The 18,178-nt window shown below is 39.6% G+C and overlaps 1 protein-coding gene and 1 pseudogene across 3 annotated transcripts in view; one reads left to right on the top strand and one right to left on the bottom strand.

Moving 5' to 3' along the window:
• Tmem50b (transmembrane protein 50B) overlaps positions 1-18,178 on the bottom strand; it is a 47,176-nt gene that overhangs the window by 13,699 nt on the left and 15,299 nt on the right. For 2 of the 3 annotated variants that reach the window (XM_010608659.3, XM_033767987.1), the window contains 5 exons: positions 17,794-17,938; positions 14,192-14,304; positions 11,760-11,827; positions 8,229-8,321; positions 3,018-3,075 (listed from right to left, as the gene is read on the bottom strand). In XM_010608659.3, coding sequence (XP_010606961.1) covers positions 3,018-3,075; positions 8,229-8,321; positions 11,760-11,827; positions 14,192-14,304; positions 17,794-17,892 — 431 coding nt within the window. In that variant the 5' untranslated portion in view covers positions 17,893-17,938. The remainder of the gene's footprint in view (positions 1-3,017; positions 3,076-8,228; positions 8,322-11,759; positions 11,828-14,191; positions 14,305-17,793; positions 17,939-18,178) is intronic. The other variant, XM_033767988.1, reaches the window with a different exon arrangement.
• Positions 3,213-4,281, top strand: LOC117283253 (annotated as a pseudogene).

Here is an 18,178-nt window from a genome sequence, read left to right as displayed (position 1 = left end):
AAAAAAAAAAAAAAAAAAAAAACACCAAACCCAAAAAAGCCCCTGGCTAATTGCTGAGATGTGACTGAGTTAAAACAAACAAATGGAGTCCCCTAATGGTTTTAGAGGCTAGTGAGGAAGACAACCAAACACATGTAAAAACCAGATGGAAAAAAGAAAGTGTTATAAAAGACTGAAAAATAAGGACCTGATCCAGTTAGGGGTCAAGAAAAGCTTTCCGAGGAAGTAGTAACTAAGCAGAGACCAGAAGGAAAAGTGGGAATTATCTCAGCAAAGGGAGGGCTGAGGGGCAGGGACACAGGACCATGAGGCAACTTGTGGGCATGCTGAGTTACGTTGGATTTGAAATGTCAACAACCCAAGAAGGGATGTGAAGTAGAAATCTGTATTTTGGGTAAAACCTAGAAACACATCTGTGACTCATTAGCACTTAAGCAGTGATTAAAGTCCTAAGCATAAATGCACAAACCTGGAGAGAAAAAGAAAAAGATTCAAGACAGCTTAGAACTGAGCCTTAAGAAAGTTCAGCTTGCAAAGGGAAAAGAGAGGGGGTGGCCAGAGACCAAGAGAAACTGTGCTTCAGTGCTGCATATGGTGTTGAGGACAGACTCAGCCATGGACTGTACAAGGACCAGACTGCCACCCTACCAGCCTCTCATAGGACACACAGGTGTAGCTGTGCTGTCCACCTGAACACAGGCCTTAGGACACACAAGGTTTCTGTTCATCCAGGAGTTATCTGTGTGGGTCCATCTACCACCACAAAGGGCTAAATCTGAACTCCATCGTAATCTCTAATTATTGCCCAAAGTGTCCTCTGAAAACTTCCTGCATCCTCAGAAGGCTGTCGGTCACATGCCAAGATAGACAACCTCAAGAGAGCAGATACTCAAACATCTTCCAGAGTCAGGAGTATCTGGGCCACAGAGCAATAAGCAAGCACAGAGAGAACATGGGAGTCTTCCTGAGATGAACGCTCAGGAAGCCCAGAGCCGAGAGAGTCGAAAAAGCTCCTGAGGAGGCCAGGAGACCCACAGGAAGTGGCCTGGAGTTTTCAGAGTTTTGATCAAATGATGCTTATGGGGAAGTTCATGAGGCACTGGGAAGAAGGGTTCCCAAACCCTCCTGCACAGCTGGAAAGAGTTCAGCTTCCCCAACAGAGTAAAGAAACCTCAGAATGCATGAAGCATCAGAGTAATGAAGAACACTCAGAAGGATGTTATATTATCATCTTAGGAAGGAGGACAAATTAGTCCTACACTAACGCTGCTTTGGTCTGCCCAACAAAGCTTAAAAACATATGAGTTGACAGGATCAAATGGTTTCCAAGTGACCTAACTTCATTCCAGAACAAAGCAACAACACTTAATGGAATACCAAAAGCTCCAGCCCCAACAAACTACATACAAAGCAGCAAATGGGGGAAATACATCCAAAATGAAGAATACATAAAGCAAGAATGGTCAAGAGACACAAACCCAGAAATGACACAGGCAGTTAGACAAAGTTATAAACAGTTATAAATGAAACAGTTATAAATATACTCAGTATGATCAAGAGAAGGCAGAAGTAAGAACGTTAAGGAGAGACACGGAAGACAGAAAGACCCTAGTCAAGTTCCAGATATGAAAAATACAATGTCTAAGATGAAAACTTCACTAGACGAGACTGATAGGTTAGATACTGCTGAAGAAGAGAGCAGTGAACTTAAAGACACAGCAATAGAAACTATCCAGACTGAAGCACAAGAGAAAAAAACCACAGAAACTTTTAAAAAATACAAAAGAAAGTGGGGAGGGGAGGAATGAAGGTAAGGGGAGTGAAGGAGAAGAGAGGACACAAACCTGAGTGTTAGCAAATGAGAAATTTCAAGACCTGGGGCACAGAGGGATGCACATGTAACCCAGCTACTCGGGAAGCTGGAGCAGGAGGATCACGGGAGCCCACAAGTTTGAGCCCAGCCTGCCCAGCATAGCAAGACCCTCTCTCTTAGATTAATTAAAAAGAAAATATATATGGACTCTCAGAAGAAGGGCAAGCTGGACAGAAAATAATTTGATGAAATAATGGCAGAAAAACAGCTCAAATTTTATGAAAACTATAAACTCACAGAACCAAGAAACTCAATGATGAACCCCAGCAGAAGACAGAAGAAACCACAGTATGTCGTAATCATGTTAACACTAGTTATAAAAAATATAGTTCTTCATAGGCTATATCTTAATGATTTGGGGGGAAGGCTGTAATTTCATAAATAGATACCTAAAAGATATTCATTCTGAGAAGCACAGAATATAGCAGTGGTGGTGAGCCTGTGGCCAGCATGCCATAGCAGAGGCTGTTTATATCACTGAAAGCTCTAAGATGTTTGCCATCCCTGGAAGATAGGATTCAGTCTGAGGTCATTCTAGAAGATTTCCCCTAAGCAATACTTTTATTTTTTTTATTTATTTTTTATTTTTGGTACTGGGGATTGAACTCCAGTCCTTGCATTTGCAAGGCAGGCCACCGAGCCACTGAGCTAAATCCCCAGCCCTAAGCAATACTTTTAATATTGCTTTATTTTTTCATTTATCTTAAAATCCAATCAGAAAAATCAAACTCAAGTCCTACAAAGTTTTATGTATTGTGTACATATAATTAATTCTGTTTTTTTAACAGAGGTACATGATATGGTTTTCTAACAAAGTACAGGCTTTGAAAGCAACCCTGTACTGAACAGTAGCCTTATGTAAGCTCTCAGCTTTATTTCCTCATAATAAAACAGGAATAACATTTGACTTTTATTAAGTGTTAAATGGGAATGAAAAAGCTAATATATATAAAGCACCCAGCAGAGGTCTTGACGCACAGCGGGACCCCAAATTAGAAGATCCGATGTGCTTTTATGTAATAATGGCATTTTTACCTTCTCAAAGAAGTCATATGCATTGCAATTCTATGTACATGCTGTTCTTAAAACAAAGCAGACATTTCTTTAAACATTGTGGGTGTGGCTAAGAAATTAAGTGACTTACCTAAAAAATATAAGAGCATTTTGAAAAAACACAGCTAGTCCTGGATAAACATCAGTATCTGCACACACAAAGTAAAATGAATTAGAAGATCACAAATAGCAGTAACGAAGTTCTTGTGTCACTCATGCTCTATATATTACATCATACTATTATTTATCACCTCTAAGACATCTATAACAAAAATGAAATAATAAAATGTCAACTGTATCCTCCAAAACAAAAGACTGTTCACATTCTAGATAAAAGTCAATAAATGTTATCAGGTTTTCTTGTGTTATTATTTTTGTTTTTGTTTATAAAGAATTAGGTAAGAAACGAGCCAAGAAAACAAAGTACAAGAATTCCAGGGGCAGAAGTTGCTTCTCTACAGCTGATACAAAAGCCCCAATATTCGGAGCCTAGCTTGAATGTCTCCACTGGAACACCCTGTCCTGGGGGACCTTGCAGGTCCAAAGAATCTACTCCCCGCCCCCCAGCAATAAACAAGCTGTCAGATTGCTGGCACCTCCAAGTATCTACCAAGCCAGTGAGTGCCTGACCAGCCTGGCCCAACTCCATCCAACGACTCAGTCTTTTTGACTGTCGCATCTGCTTTTACTACGTGTTGCCACCTATTCTTCAATGCCACACAGTGGCCATCTTGTTTGTGGAAACTTTCGTCCAAAGCTTGTGTTGTCTGACTTGCCCGGGGCCCATTAGTACCCATCTGCAACTTGGCTATGGAGGTGCAGCCAATGCAGTACTTTCCCTTTGTAAATATGCCTCTCATGGATGCGAAGTAACTTCCACACAGAGAAGCAGACCATGAAGAGCTCTGTGAGTTTAGGCCTTACTCTGCTGTGACCTGGTGTTTCCTGTAAATGGTAAAGCTCTGTGGGTGCTGGCATGTCCCACAGGCTGCATCAGCACAAAATCATTACAACCCTGCAAAGAGAGGCATAGTTTTCCTTGCTACAGAATTAATCTCCCTAGGTGATGATGCAGTCCTGCATTGGCTTTCATAGGACATTGATTTTGGAAAAACAGGAGAAATACAATGGTCACCAGCAGTTCTTCAAAATCACAACTGATACGAATAGCACAATCAAGTTGAAAATTTTGCTTTATTGACTTGAGCTAAATGGTCACAGGTGGCAACTGATGTGGGAAGCAACTCCTCAATGTGTGAGAGAACTGTGATAGCCATTATGAGTTCCTAGTGTTTGACACCAGAATTGCACAGCTTTTTGCAGAAAATAACAATGTAACTATTTCCATGTGTTGAACCAGCAACAGAACATTTTCAGACCAGTGTTTAAAACTGCTGCATTCAGTTTCACAGAGAATAAGGCTGCCTGTCATGCTGAAAACTCTTCCGGTAACTGGAAGCTAGACACAAGAAGATAAATAAAAAGAAAGGCTATTATATACAGGGAACAGGCCAGGTGTGGTGGTGTATTCCTGTAATTCTAGCACTCTGGGAGGCTGAGGCAAGAGGATCACAAGTTTGAGTCCCATTTAGGAAACTGAGCAAATTACCAACAGCTTGTCTCGAAACGAAAAATGACAAAAAGCTGAAGAGGAAGCTCAGTGAAAAGGTTCCAATACTGCAAATAAATACCTATGACCATGCATACATACATACATACAGGAAACAGTTGCATCTGGTAGCACCAATGTATTTTAAAATAAGTCAAAAGTAAACCACTAGAAAAAATATATAGAGATGGGCATCTTTTGTATTTAGAAAGGAAGCATTTTTAAATAATTCTGAATTTTGTGTTTGCTGTGATTGTACTGTTGAAAAATATTAGCTTTTCTCCTTTATTTTCTGGTGCATGTGTATTTGGTTTTTGCTTTCTTTAACTGACAAGCTGTCTGGGTGGTCTTGGACTACTGCTGTCAGTGTTTTTCCCCTTCGTAATTCAGTATGTAGTGTTGCTGCAATTGTGTGTCTGTGTATATATTAATTTTTATTCATTCTAGTTTTTCATTAAATAAATTTTACTCTGTAACTCAGGATTTTTCTCACTTTTTTGTAGTTCTTTAAAGATAGCATTTTTGGTATGCATAATTGTGATAATTGTGTATGGTAAAATTTATGTGTTCAATACAAATTTTCTTTTCGCTCATTAATCAGTTCATTAGAAATATTTTAAATTCAGCTATTTTGTGAAGATGAATTCCAGAAAGAAAACACCAAAAAAATTATCAAAACCTACTACAGCTCCTAGCTGGTCTCTTTCTCATTGTCTATCACTGTTGCTTTGCAAAGGTCACCCCTCACACTAGCACACAGCAGTAAGTTAGCCTATCCTTCATAGGCTTGTGGCCTAGCATTTTCTTCTCTTCCTGGGCAATGTATGTTCTCCTGGGAATTTTCTTCCAGAAAAGGCCAATTTCATCACAGTTGAAAACTTGATGAAAGCAAAAGCCATTCCTCTGTGGTGTATGTAATTTTCAGCAGTCCATTTATCAGCACTGGCTGCTTCACCATGTCTAATTATGCTATGAAGCTCAGTCCTCACTTTTAAATTGTGAAACCACTCCTTACTGGCACAAAATGTTTCACCATTATTACTCATTGATGAATTATCCTTACAAGATTTGCATGTATAGACTATAGCATTTCAGATTATAGACTCATCTCCTTTTTATCCACACTCATAATAGCCTTTCTATCTTGTCTAACACTGTTGATCATGACTTACTAATTTGAGTAACACCTTTAGCAACACCTGCTTCCTTATACAAATCTTCTCTGTAACACTGTCGAGATGGTAGATTTCTACAGGCTGTACATATTAGCTAGATCAGTCACATGAATGCTACTCTAAAATTCCTCCACAATTTCCTTTCTTCTTTTCTATTGTGATTGCTTTCTTTACCTTCCCTTCCTTCCTTAGGTTCTTTTCTAGCTTTTGTGGGGGGGCTATTTTGATAGTAATCATAGTGATTATATAAAGCACTGAATGAAGTCAGGTCCACAAACTCAAGCATGTTACATATGCTTTGCTGGCATCGTCTTTTGTTTTTAACTGTATAAGCAGCTGGCATTGGTTGTAACTCAAACCTTTGGTCAAACATTAAAACTAAAATTCTGGTTGTAACCCAAGTTGTTCGTATATGAGGCTGGTCATAACTCAAGTGTTCACTGTAAATGACCTTGAATTTCAATATAGCTTAGTTTCCCATCTATGAAATGGGCCCATGACAGCACCTAGCCATAGAAAATGAGACTTAAATCAATGCCTATACATACTGCTTAAAATATGAGCAGTATTTTGTCCATTAAATGGTACATGTAGACTATACATTATTAGAAATGTTTTGGACTACAGTGTCTCAGATTTCATATTTTATTCAGATTTTGGAATATCTGGATATACATGATGAGATATCTTGGATATATGATCCAAGTCTAAACACTGAATTCAATTATGTTTCATTTATAACTCAGACACATAGCCTGAGAGTGATTTTTTTTTTTTTTGAGACAGGGTCTCACTATGTAGTTGAAACTGACCTGGAACTCACTATGTAGCCCAGGCTGGTCTCAAACTCACAGTGATCCTCCTGCCTCAGCCTCCCGAGTGCTGGGATTACAGGTGTGAGCCACCACGCCCAGCCTGAGAGTGATTTTATACAGTATTTTTAGTGCACTTATGTTTTGACTGAAACATCAGATAAGATCAGATGTAGAATTCCCCATTTGTAGCATCATGTCAGCCTTCAAAAAGTTTATGAGAACCAAGACCTGTCATGTAAAGGTACAAGATCCCAGTAATGAATGTAACTGTACTGTATACCTAGAATGTACCAATAAACTCAATAAAAAGAAAAAAAAAGTTTCTAATTGTGGGCCATTTTGGATTTCAGATTATAGATGCTCAACCTATATATAAATGGTAGCTGTTTTATTGTTTTGTTTTTTTTTTTTTTTTGGTACTGGGGATCGAACTCAGGACCTTGCGAGGGCAGCAGCAGCACTGAACTAAATCCCCAGACCTTGCTATTATGAATATTAACAGTTCAAGACAATCAGTGAAAAATTTTGAAACATGTGAGAAATGTTCTCTGAAATAAAAATATATTTATTTTAGAAGCAGCAAAGTATACATAATGACCAAAGCTGTTGAATTAGAAAGATGAGATACACAACTGAGAAGTTCCTCATTGTGTCCTAGTTCTTTAAAGATTCAGTAAAATACAGACCTTACAGAAATAACTTACTCCCGTCTTCATTTCAGAATTTGAAAGTCGGCATGTGTTGCTTCAAGTAATCTAATGCCATGGACCTGAGGCTATCTTTAACTTTGAGTTCCACCAAAACCTCACTCAGTGTGTACACAAACAGAAACCTAACTCAGGAATGTATTTTTTGTAAGACATAGCTGAATTTCAGCCAATCACAGGCATCCAGTGATCAGCCAGTATCCATATAAGACAAATGCTTCGCTGTGCCACGTCTAAGGCAAAACCCAGCTATAGCTTCATGTGCTCAGCCTATAGGAGAAGCTAACTCCTCATGCTGCTTGATCCAGCTCTGTGAACCTGTTTGCTTCTGATGCTGCCCAATTCAGGTATAATTTTTTGCTCAAAGAAACTTAAATCACCATTCCTATACAGATCTTCCAAGAAAATCAGTGGTAGTATCCCACTCTTCTTGAAGCCAGAGATAAAATGAACCAAAAACATATTTCCCTATGTGATTTACACAAAATAGGCAGGTCTATAGGGGCAGAAGTTTCATTTGTGACTATCTAGCACTGGGGAAGAGTGGGAGGGAGGAATGATTGCCTAAGGGGTTTGGAGTTTCTTTGGGGGTGCTAAAATGTCCTAAAATGGTTATGACAGTAGGAGCACAACTCTGAAAATATACTAAAAACTGAATGTATACATTTTTTTTCTTTCAGTTTTTTGAGTCAAGGTCTCGCTGTATAGTCCAGGTAGGTCTTGAGCTCCATGGCTGTGTAAGGAAAGGACAGGAGTCAGAAACTCTAGAGATGGCTGTGAGTACAGGCATTGTCAGTGGCTAGGACTCCCACTCAGGGCTGTTCTACTGCACAATGACAGGCTGTGTCAACAACCAGTGATCCTTCACACAGGGAACAGCTTCATGCTAACTCAGTAAGTACACTACATTTTACTTTGGGTGGATATAACAGATTTAGCTAAATACAGAAAACACACAAAGCTATCCTATGAAAGAAAGGAGGAACACATACTTACTCTGGGTAACATATGCCCCAAAAAGAATCCACATGGAAGCAATAAGTGACCCAAACATCAACATGAAACCAATGAAGAGCCAAACTCGAGCACCTGTGTGAAGAAGAGGCTTTGTAGTTTTGCTATTTTGCAACCCCATAATGTCTTAGGGATGCATATTACTAGAATCAGTATTTGCCTAATATATAGTATGCATGTCAAAGATAGTCACATATTTATACATGCCTGCCATTACAGTTAATAAATATTTAATAAGCTAAATGGAGTTCTAGACCATATCTGGACAGGAAAAATGAAAAAATTACCTTTTTACTGGCTAGAGAAATTAATACATGAGTAACTTCTGCAAATTCATTAGTAATTATTTAACTAAATTGGTTCATAAAATCCTAATTGAAAAAGCACCTTATTACACATTTTATAAAAATTGCTCTGTAAGCACCAAATGTACTTTAGGAACAAGAGCTTTCAAATGAACAAGGACTAACATATCCCCTTCCAATAAATGGTAAACTTCTGAAATCACATCACTGCTAATCTGAAATAAATAGGGCCATTCCTCATAAGTATATTCAGACTTTCCTAGCTGAAGTAGCCAACTGTACCACATCCCCTTTAAAAGCTCAAGGTCAACTCTAGAGTGTACAGGATTCTAGACACTCAATAATGTAACCATCTGGGCCCTGAAGCAGATTTACACATTTTTAGGAAAGCAGCCTAACACTTGTATCAGACTCTTTTCACAGGCATCTGATGGCCCATCATCTTATGGGCTCCACTGAAATGAAAATAAAATCCTAGGGCTGGGGATTTAGCTCAGTGGTTCTGCCACCTGCCTCGTAAGTGCAAGGTCCTGAGTTCGATCCCTGATACCAAAAGAAAGAAAAGAAAATCCTAGCCAATTTCCACATGAGAAAATGAAATGTGCATCAACTGCAGATAATCTGTTACTAAGCAAACAGAAACATGTATTTTAGACATCAGATATGTAAGAAGCATTGATTCACGTTCAGTGGGGTAGAAGAGCTTGAGAGAAACAGGCATCCAGATGATCTAAATTTTACTGTAGCACTTAAGCAGATCTCTAGGAAAACAAGGTCATGTTTCATTCCATGAAGAGAGACAACTTCTAAGATTATCCAATGACAGCAGGCAGGGGTGGCAGGTGTAATGGGGATCAAACCCAGGACCTTGTGCTTGCGAAGCATGCATGGGGCCACTAGGCTAAATCCCCAGCCCTAAATTATAGCTTTATTTAAAGTGAATAAAAGGAACTGGACGTGGGGTTTTTTTTTGTTTTTTTTTTTTGGTACCGGGGATTTAGCTCAGGACCTTGCACTTGCAAGGCAGGTGTGCTGCAACTCAGCTAAATTCCCAGCCCCATAAAAGAAACTGTTAAAAATCCTTATAATTATTTTCCATCATACCCTTTTTTTTTTTGGTTTTTTGAGACAGGGTCTTGCTATTAGTTCATTATGTAGCCCAAGCTGGTCTTGAACTAATGTTAATTCTTCTGCTTCAACCTCCCAGGTGCTGGGATTACAGATGTGTGCCACCATGCCCGGCGCCCATCTTATCCTTTATACATGGCTATACATGTTAAAACTTTCTAACAGAATTAAACAAGAAAACATTTATCTTGAAAAATGAGGATGCTCTTATTTGGCAAAAAATAAAACTAACATTTTCCCTTTTTTACTTTGGCTACCAGGAAACTCAGATTTAAGATTAATAAACAGTTAGAAGGATGTATCTTGTACTAGATTCTATGTACAATTATTTTTTTTCCACCTAGATCCTACACCTTTTGCAGATTCATTACCTAAGAGTATAATTTACAGTATATTTACTATTTTGATACTTTCCTACAAATTCCTCTGGGAATTAAATGAAGATAGTTTACAAATCAGCCATTTAAGTAATATGAAAGCTTAGTGTGACAATGCCTAACTGGACTATAGGACAGTTCCATCCTAACTTCTGAAGCCCTAGATAGAATTTGCACTATGCACCATATATAAACACAAATGTATAATTTAAGTGGGTGGGAACATTCACAAAATAAAATGTAACCATTATATACAGTGAGGATAAAAAGTACAGGAACCACACCAGGCCTGGCTGTTCATGCCTGTAATCTCATAAAAGATATCACATAGTTGGGTATTTAGCTCAATGGTGCCACCACCTCCTTTGTAAGCACAAGGTCGAGTTGATCCCTGGTACAAAAAAAAAAAAAAAAGAGAGAGAGACACCACATAGCACTGAACCAAAGGGACCAAATGGCTTTGGGCTGGGAACATGGATAGCAGGTAAAAGCAGTTAAAAGGATGGCCCTGGGGCAAGATGTGTTCTGTTCCACCACTTATTCTGTGACTTTGGGCAAGCTATTTAAAGTTTTCTGTGCCTTAGTTCTTGCATCTAAAATTGAAGATCTGTACCAGGAGAAGTGAAGTATGCCTATAATCTCAGCACTTGGAGAGGCTGAGGCAGCAAGACTGCAAGTTCGAGATCAGACTGGGCTCCACAGTGAATTCAAGGCTGACCTGAACTACATAGCAGCGCCTGTCTCAAAACAAAACCAAAAAGAGGACAGTGAGAACACTTACTTTGTAGGACTATTGTGACAAGTGAGTTAATGAGTTAATACTGTGACTCCCTCAGGGAAGTCTCTGACATACATTAAGCTTTCTAAAAGTACTTGCTTATTCTTAATCATCCTTCAAAATTCCTCTCCCACCTACTGCAAATTTCCAACTGCAACCACAAATCACTTTTTCCGCTCCTTGAAGGTTGAAAATAGGACTTCCCACACTGTACTTTTTACATTGGGCAATGAAATTAAACTGAGAACAAACTCCTGGATACTAAGAGAATGTGTTATAACCTAAAACAAGAAAAACACCATTGGATAGCAATTCAAAAGAATTTAAACTACAAATTAATCCATTTGTAGACAAGCAGCAAGTTTCTTCTAAACAACTTTGTTGCAGTCTGTGAGTGGCTACTCACATAACCAGAATTGAACGTGAGAAGCACTGCAGTCCTAATTAGACCCTTGCATGCCCCCTGCCCCATCACTGTGACTGTGGTGGCTACTAGTAAGGAACATTATAGGCCAGCATCATGGGTAAAATTAAGTTCATCCTTAGCACTGCACGGGGAACCTGGAGTCCATGACCCGCTTATTTCTAAATGGTCAAAACTGATCTAATCTATGGGCAACATAACATGACAAAATAGTTACTTGCACTTTCATTAAGGATTTAAATAAAGTTAAAACTTTAAAAAGTTAAAGCTAGGCATGGCTTGTAATCCCAGCATGCAGGACAGGAGGACTGTCAGAGTTCTAGGCCAGCCTGAGCTACACAGTAAGACCCTGTCTCAAAAAACAAACAAACAAACAAAATAAAAGTTAATAAAAATGTCCTTTATTATCATTAAGAGTCCTGAATAAGGACTCATAGGAGGCTTTTCTGCTCCACAGTCCCTATCCTGCCTGCATCCACCTGCAGCCCACAATGCCTTTACCTGTTCTTCCTAGACAGCCGCTTTCATAGCTATCACCTCTCACCTGTGCGTTGGACACAGCATTTATCCTGGAACAAAACAAAATCATTCAATGAGCTTCCATGCTTTTAAAATATTCACTTAGAAGGAAACAGATTATTTCCTAAATAAAGTCAAATTTAAACATATCTTTTATCAAAAATCCTACTGGGGACCAGGGATTTGGCTCAGTAGTTCCTCCGCCTGCCTCACAAGCGTAAGCTCCCCCCACCAAAAAAAATCCTACTGGATAGAAATATTAAATTAGTCTTTTTTCCACTAGAGTACAACCAGAAAACATACTTATTTTAAAAGATTTTAGCCAGGCGTGGTGGCACACACCTGTAATCCTCCCAGCACTCAGGAGGCTGAGGCAGGAGGATCGCTGTGAGTTCGAGACCAGCCTGGGCTACACAGTGAGTTCCAGGTCAGTCTCAACTACATAGTGAGACCCTATCTCAAAAACAAAAACACACACATACACAAAAAAGAGAGAGAGTGAGAGAGATTTTATCACTTGTCTCCAGAAATTATGGAAGAGCAGCCAATTTCTCATTTCTTCACCTATTTTACATGTATACCTCCCATTTTAAGGTTCTCGTAAGAGTTAAATGTGAGTTGGGAGTGTCATTCAACAGGAGACTCTGTAATACCTTGCTTAGTGTGCATAAGCCCTAGGCTCCAAAAAAAAACACAACAGGTTTTTGTTTTGTTAAAAGCCAAGTGATTTCTCTTAAACTCAAATGAAATTTACTCTATGGAACAAACAGGACCACTTTATTCAGCTTGTCTTTCCACTTCTGCTAGAGCAGAGCACACTAATAAGTATCAGGAATTGCCTTTTCTTAGCAGCCTGAATGGATATTAAGTACAGTGGCCCCTTGTCTTACGAACTCAATTCGTTCACAAGGGCTGGTTGTAACTCAAGTTGGTCAACTGAAGGTTCAGGCTCCTCTACACAGTCTTCAAAGTCTCTCTCCTGTAAATACGCAGATCTCAGTGTCTTTAGACTTTGGCCCAGGATTTCTCATTTAACCCCATACAGCTCCTTCCAGAAACCTTTAAGGGTTAAATCTGTATATGAAACAATCTAGAAGCACAAGGGGCTGACATTAGGGTCATAACTCAAGACATTGGTCATAAGTTAAAACTAAAACTCCAGCCATAACCCAAGTTGCGTATGTCAGGCCAGTCATAATTTGAGGGTCCACTGTACATAGTTTTATTTGCCATAATACAACCTTTCTTTAAAATTCCTGACAAAATAAAGATGTCATACAATCTTAATGTTTAATATTTTTTACAATTGTTAAAAAACATGCATGGAAAGCATCAAAACCCTTTCAGGAAGTGAAATAACTCATAAACCTAAAAGTGATTGAATAAAAAAGAAGAGTCACAGACCAATCTCATTTGCAGTAAATTCGACGTCCCCCCCAAAATAGGAACACAGAGGAGGAGCACATTTAAAAGGAAAAAAAAAAAAAAAAAAAACACCTCATGGTAAAAGCTCAGGATTTAGAAATGTAACTTATTTTATTAAACTTAAGATGCCACCAATTTGAAGATGCACCTTTTTGTTTTTAGTATTGGGGATCTAATTCGGGTCCTTGCACTTGCGAGGCATGAAGGGGAACCACCAAGCTAAATCCTGGCCCCTCACCATAATTTTCTAATACTACCAAAAAAGAAAGAAAAAAAATTATCATTATAACTCTGAAGAGACCACTGACCCTAAGATTCACCGTGATACTAACTCACTGTGAAAAAACTATACCATGAAACTAACAAAATATGCTAAATTACCAGTTTAACAAATAAAAGGAGAAAAGATACATGATAATCTTATAGATGCTAAAAAAGATGCTGTATTTGACTGAAGTTGGGCATGGGGTGCACACTTGTAGTCCCAATAGACGGGAAGCTAAGACAGAAAGATCATGAGTTCGAGGTCAGCCTGGGCTACATAGTGAGTTTAAAGCCAGCCTGAACTACATAATGAGACCTTAAAAAACTAAGCAAAAAAACTCAGATAGTTGACTAAATTCAACACTCACTCTTGATTAAAAACAAAAACAAAAACAAAAGCAAAAAACTTAACCAGTCATGTTGGTGCATACCTAAAACCCCAGTTACTCAACAGGCTGAGGCAGGGGAGCTAAAGTTCAAGGCTGACCTAGCCAATTTAGGGAGACCCTGTCTCAAAATATAAAAAAATGCTAGAGTGCTTGCCTAGCATACATGAGGCCCAGGTTCAACCGCCAATGCCACAAAAGCAACACCAATAAACTGAGAATACAAATGTGTCACATTAAAGAAGAATCCATGGATAACATTAAAGTTACTCAAGAAATCACTGACCATTAAAGGAAAAAAAAATTTCAATCTTCAATTGAGAATTACCTTATACTTACATGAAGAAAGCCAATGTGGAAAACACACCACAGGTGTGAAAAGTATGGTTCAACTGTTCCGGCTTAGGATAGACCACGGCTGCATCAATCATTATCCACCAACCTGTAAAAAACTAAGACAGGGGCCCAGAGATTTAGCTCAGTGGTTTTACCTCCTGCCTCATAAGCATAAGGACAGGAGTTCAATCCCCTGTACCAAAAAAAAAAAAAAAAAAGTAATTAAAAAAATAAGATACAGCCAAGACATGGAAACACTAAACTCTTCCTATAAGTGAAACAAAGCATTTCTACTTCTGAGTTTAGACACTGAAACACAAAACAAGAATCCCTTGTTTACTTGTTCTTTATTGTGGATGCGTCAAGTCGAAGTAAGATTCTGAAATCTGCTCTCAGTGCCAGACAAAACCATGCCTGTATTTAGCGATGGCTTCTTTGCTCCTTCATGCACCATAATTAGATGTGGAAGAAGCTCTCTAACCAACCTCCAACAAAAGCAACTCCCTGATTATCCCGTGCGTGTCTTCTCTCTGGATGGCATTCCTTTCTAACATCCTCAAGCACTTCTGTTCCCACAAATGCGATGAATGCTTACCAAGAGCCAGTGTCACATCTCCCAAACTATTTTAGACTGCTATTATCTCAGTTATGTCATTTAATACTGTTGAACTGACAGAACATGAGTTTGTAAAATGCTTCTAGTTCAACTCACAAACTGAACAGTTCCATATACATGGAACAGATACAATGCAGACAAGTTGCCACAGAATTTCTTAGACAAATAAAATGTGGGTGTGATGATTTCTTCTAAAGTCCCAATGGAACAGGGAAATATATAATCCTCATATTTAATATATTTTTAAGCAAATGTTTTTAACATTTGTAACCTAGCTAAACTCTTTGGTTGTCATTTATACACTGCAGGCCTTGATGAGCACATAGGCCAGGCACCAATGAACTCTCCCCCTCCTTCAGCCACCTACCAATGACCACTGAGTTCAGTGTTAGGGTTCCTCTGCTCCCTACATCCACTTCCGCACTGTAGGGCTGGGATCTAAAATGTCCCCAAATGACTCACTGTGCTGAAGACTTGATCACCCATACAGCAGTGTTCAGCGATGGGGCCTACATAGGAGACTGGGTCAGGAGGGCTTTAACCTCATCAATGGATAAAATGATGAGTTCATGGCTGAATGGGCTATGAGCCAGTGAGGCCCAAGAAGGCAACAGATCACAGGGACACTGCTTAAAGGATGTGTCGGGACCCAGCCCCTTTCTCTAGCTCTTTCTCTCAGTCTGTCACCCTCTGCCACACCCTTTCACCGGGCTACAGCAATGGACCCATATGATCAAAGACTGAAACTTCTGAAACCTTGAGCCAAAATAAGTCTTTCTTCCTCTAAGCTGTTTTTCTCACGTATTTTGTCACAGTGATGAAAAGCCAGCAAACACAGGTGCCCAAGAGCAGCATAACATAATGAAAAGACACTGCCCTGGGCAGGAGAACTGGGTGGAGACCTCCTGTTGGGACAACAGAGTTCTTGTCAGCACTGTGCAGACAGCAGGTGGCAGGGAACATGGAGACAGAACTCCACCCATCTCATCCTTGGCCAAGGCACTGCCCACACCCCTTGTTGGAGGCCAGAGTATCCCCAATGAAGAGGCATCCTGGGAGACTTAGGATCCTCACTCAACTCTGGATTATGAGCTTTGAGGAACAGTGCCCCTGCTACAACAGGTCAAACTGAATAGCTTGGCTCTCCAGAGATTTTCAAAACCATGTTCTTTTTCACTTGTTTGTTTTTTGGGTTCTTTGGCGGGGGTGGGGGGGGATCAAACTCAGACCTTATGCTTGCAAGGCAGGTGCAGCGCCACTGAGGTAAATCCCCAGCCTCTCAAAATCATGTTGTTAAAAACCAAGCATGAGGGCCGGAATTTAGCTCAGTGGTTCCCCCACCTACCTCGCAAGCGCAAGGTCCTGAGTTCGATCCCTGCTACCAAAAAAAAACAACAACAAAAACCCAAGCATGATAGCCAGATGTGGTGGCATGTTCCTATAATCCCAGCACTCAGGAGTCTGAGGTAGGAAGATCAGGATAGCTACAAGTTTGAGACCAGCCTGGGCTACATTTAAAAAAATGCATGAGGCCAGTCCCAGGATTTAGTTCAGTGGTGCCATGACTGCCTGGCAAGCACAAGGTCCTGAGTTTGATTCCTGGTACCAGAAAAATAGAAACAAACAAACAAACAATGCGCAAAAGGCTTCCCAACTTTTTTTTTTTCTTGCTACCAGGACCTTACACTTGAGAAGCAGGAGGCAGAACCACTGAGCTAAATCCCTGGCCCCCTCCCAACTCTTTACAAGGTGAAATACAGATAAAGTTAAAAGCGATTTAATGTAAAAAAGCCACACACTAACCTCATTTGAGGTCACTTCTGCCCTCCTCCCAAATATTAATGAACACAGTCAAGAAGCACATTATTAAAAAAGAAAAGAAACAAATCTAAAAGAATTCTTCATTCAGACTTCACAATTATCTTTAGTTCTTACTTTGCCCTACTTTATTTTGTTTTCTTTTTCTTTTTTTTCACTTTGGGTACAGAACTATACACTGACAAGAATGAATTCTTAAGATTGTAAAAGATGCCAAAACTTATTTCAAAACATGCAGTGGGGAACAGGTAGTGGCTGATAGCATGATAAAGCAACACTGGTTGTAATTTGTTTTTGCTTTGTTCTGTTTTTTGAAGCTTGATGATAAATTTATGAGGTCGGGGGAGAAAGGATCTTTTTTTTTTTTTTTTTTTTTTTTTTGAGATGGGCTATATAGTTCAGGATGGCCTAGAACTCACAGTGATCTTCCTGCTTCAGCCTCTCAAGTACTGGGATTACAGATGTGTACCACCAGGCCTGGCGAGGGATGACCTTTATACCATTCTCTATTTTTATTTATATTCTTAACATTTCCAGTAACAAAAAGAGAGAGTTTAAAGAAGGAAGAAAATGACAGGAGGAAAACTGAATAGCTTCCTCCACAAATTTCTTCTGCTGCTGTTACCTAGTGCTGAGGTAAAGGGAACCACGACCCTATGGTCTCCCAAGAGCAGCTACAGAGCTTCCATTCTAGTGAAGCCTTGGATGCCTCTGCTGTCTACACATCTTGACCTTTAATGAGGCACAGTACCTGTGTGTTACAGCAAATTCTGAGCCTTTGAGAATCTTCCAGTGCTTACACATATATTGTATCATCAGATTAAAACCATAACTTGCTATCACTAGAACTGAAGAAAAGGTAGTAAATTTAACAAATTTACCAAAACAAACCCAGGGTCCTCCCTGTCCTGGAGTAACAGTATCTAGAATCCTGAACATTATCTATTCAAAATAGCAGTGAGGGCTGGGAATTTGGCACAGTGGTTCTGTTGCCTGCCTTGCAAGCACAAGGTCCTGAGTTCGACCCCCAGTACCAAAACAAAAAGCAAAACAAAACAAAAACAGCGGTGAAATACAACACCTGGCAGGGTTTTCACAGTTCAAGGGAATCAACACTAATTTCCAGAGCAAAACATGAGCCAAATGTCACCATTAAGGTTCTCTCACTTACCAGTATGCCTGCGACCACAGAAGCCACAGCATTTCTCCTCTCGCTCCAGTCAATACACTCACATTCTGGCCATCGGAAATTATCTAGGAAGCCTGCCATTCTTACTCCTTAAACACAGATTTTTTTTTTCAGTAAATACTGTATCCTACAAACAAACAAAAAAAAGCAATCAAAGTAAGGAAATGTTTTTCTTTTTGTTTTTTTTGGTACCGGGGATTGAACTTGGGTCCTTGCGCTTGCAAGGCAGGCCACCGAACCACTGAGCTAAATCCCCGGCCCCCTTAAGGAAATGTTTTTAGCAGTGAAATATCTAGCTGGGCATGATGGTACATACCTGTAATCCCAACACACAAGAGGCTGAGGCAGGAAGATCACCACGAGTTCA

This window comes from Fukomys damarensis, unplaced genomic scaffold, assembly GCF_012274545.1.
Source record: "Fukomys damarensis isolate Sample0158 unplaced genomic scaffold, DMR_v1.0_HiC HiC_scaffold_24, whole genome shotgun sequence".
In the NCBI taxonomy this organism is placed as follows: Eukaryota; Metazoa; Chordata; class Mammalia; order Rodentia; family Bathyergidae; genus Fukomys; species Fukomys damarensis.
The sequence above is the reverse complement of the archived record's forward strand: the minus strand, read 5'-3'. Positions and strand labels throughout refer to the sequence as shown.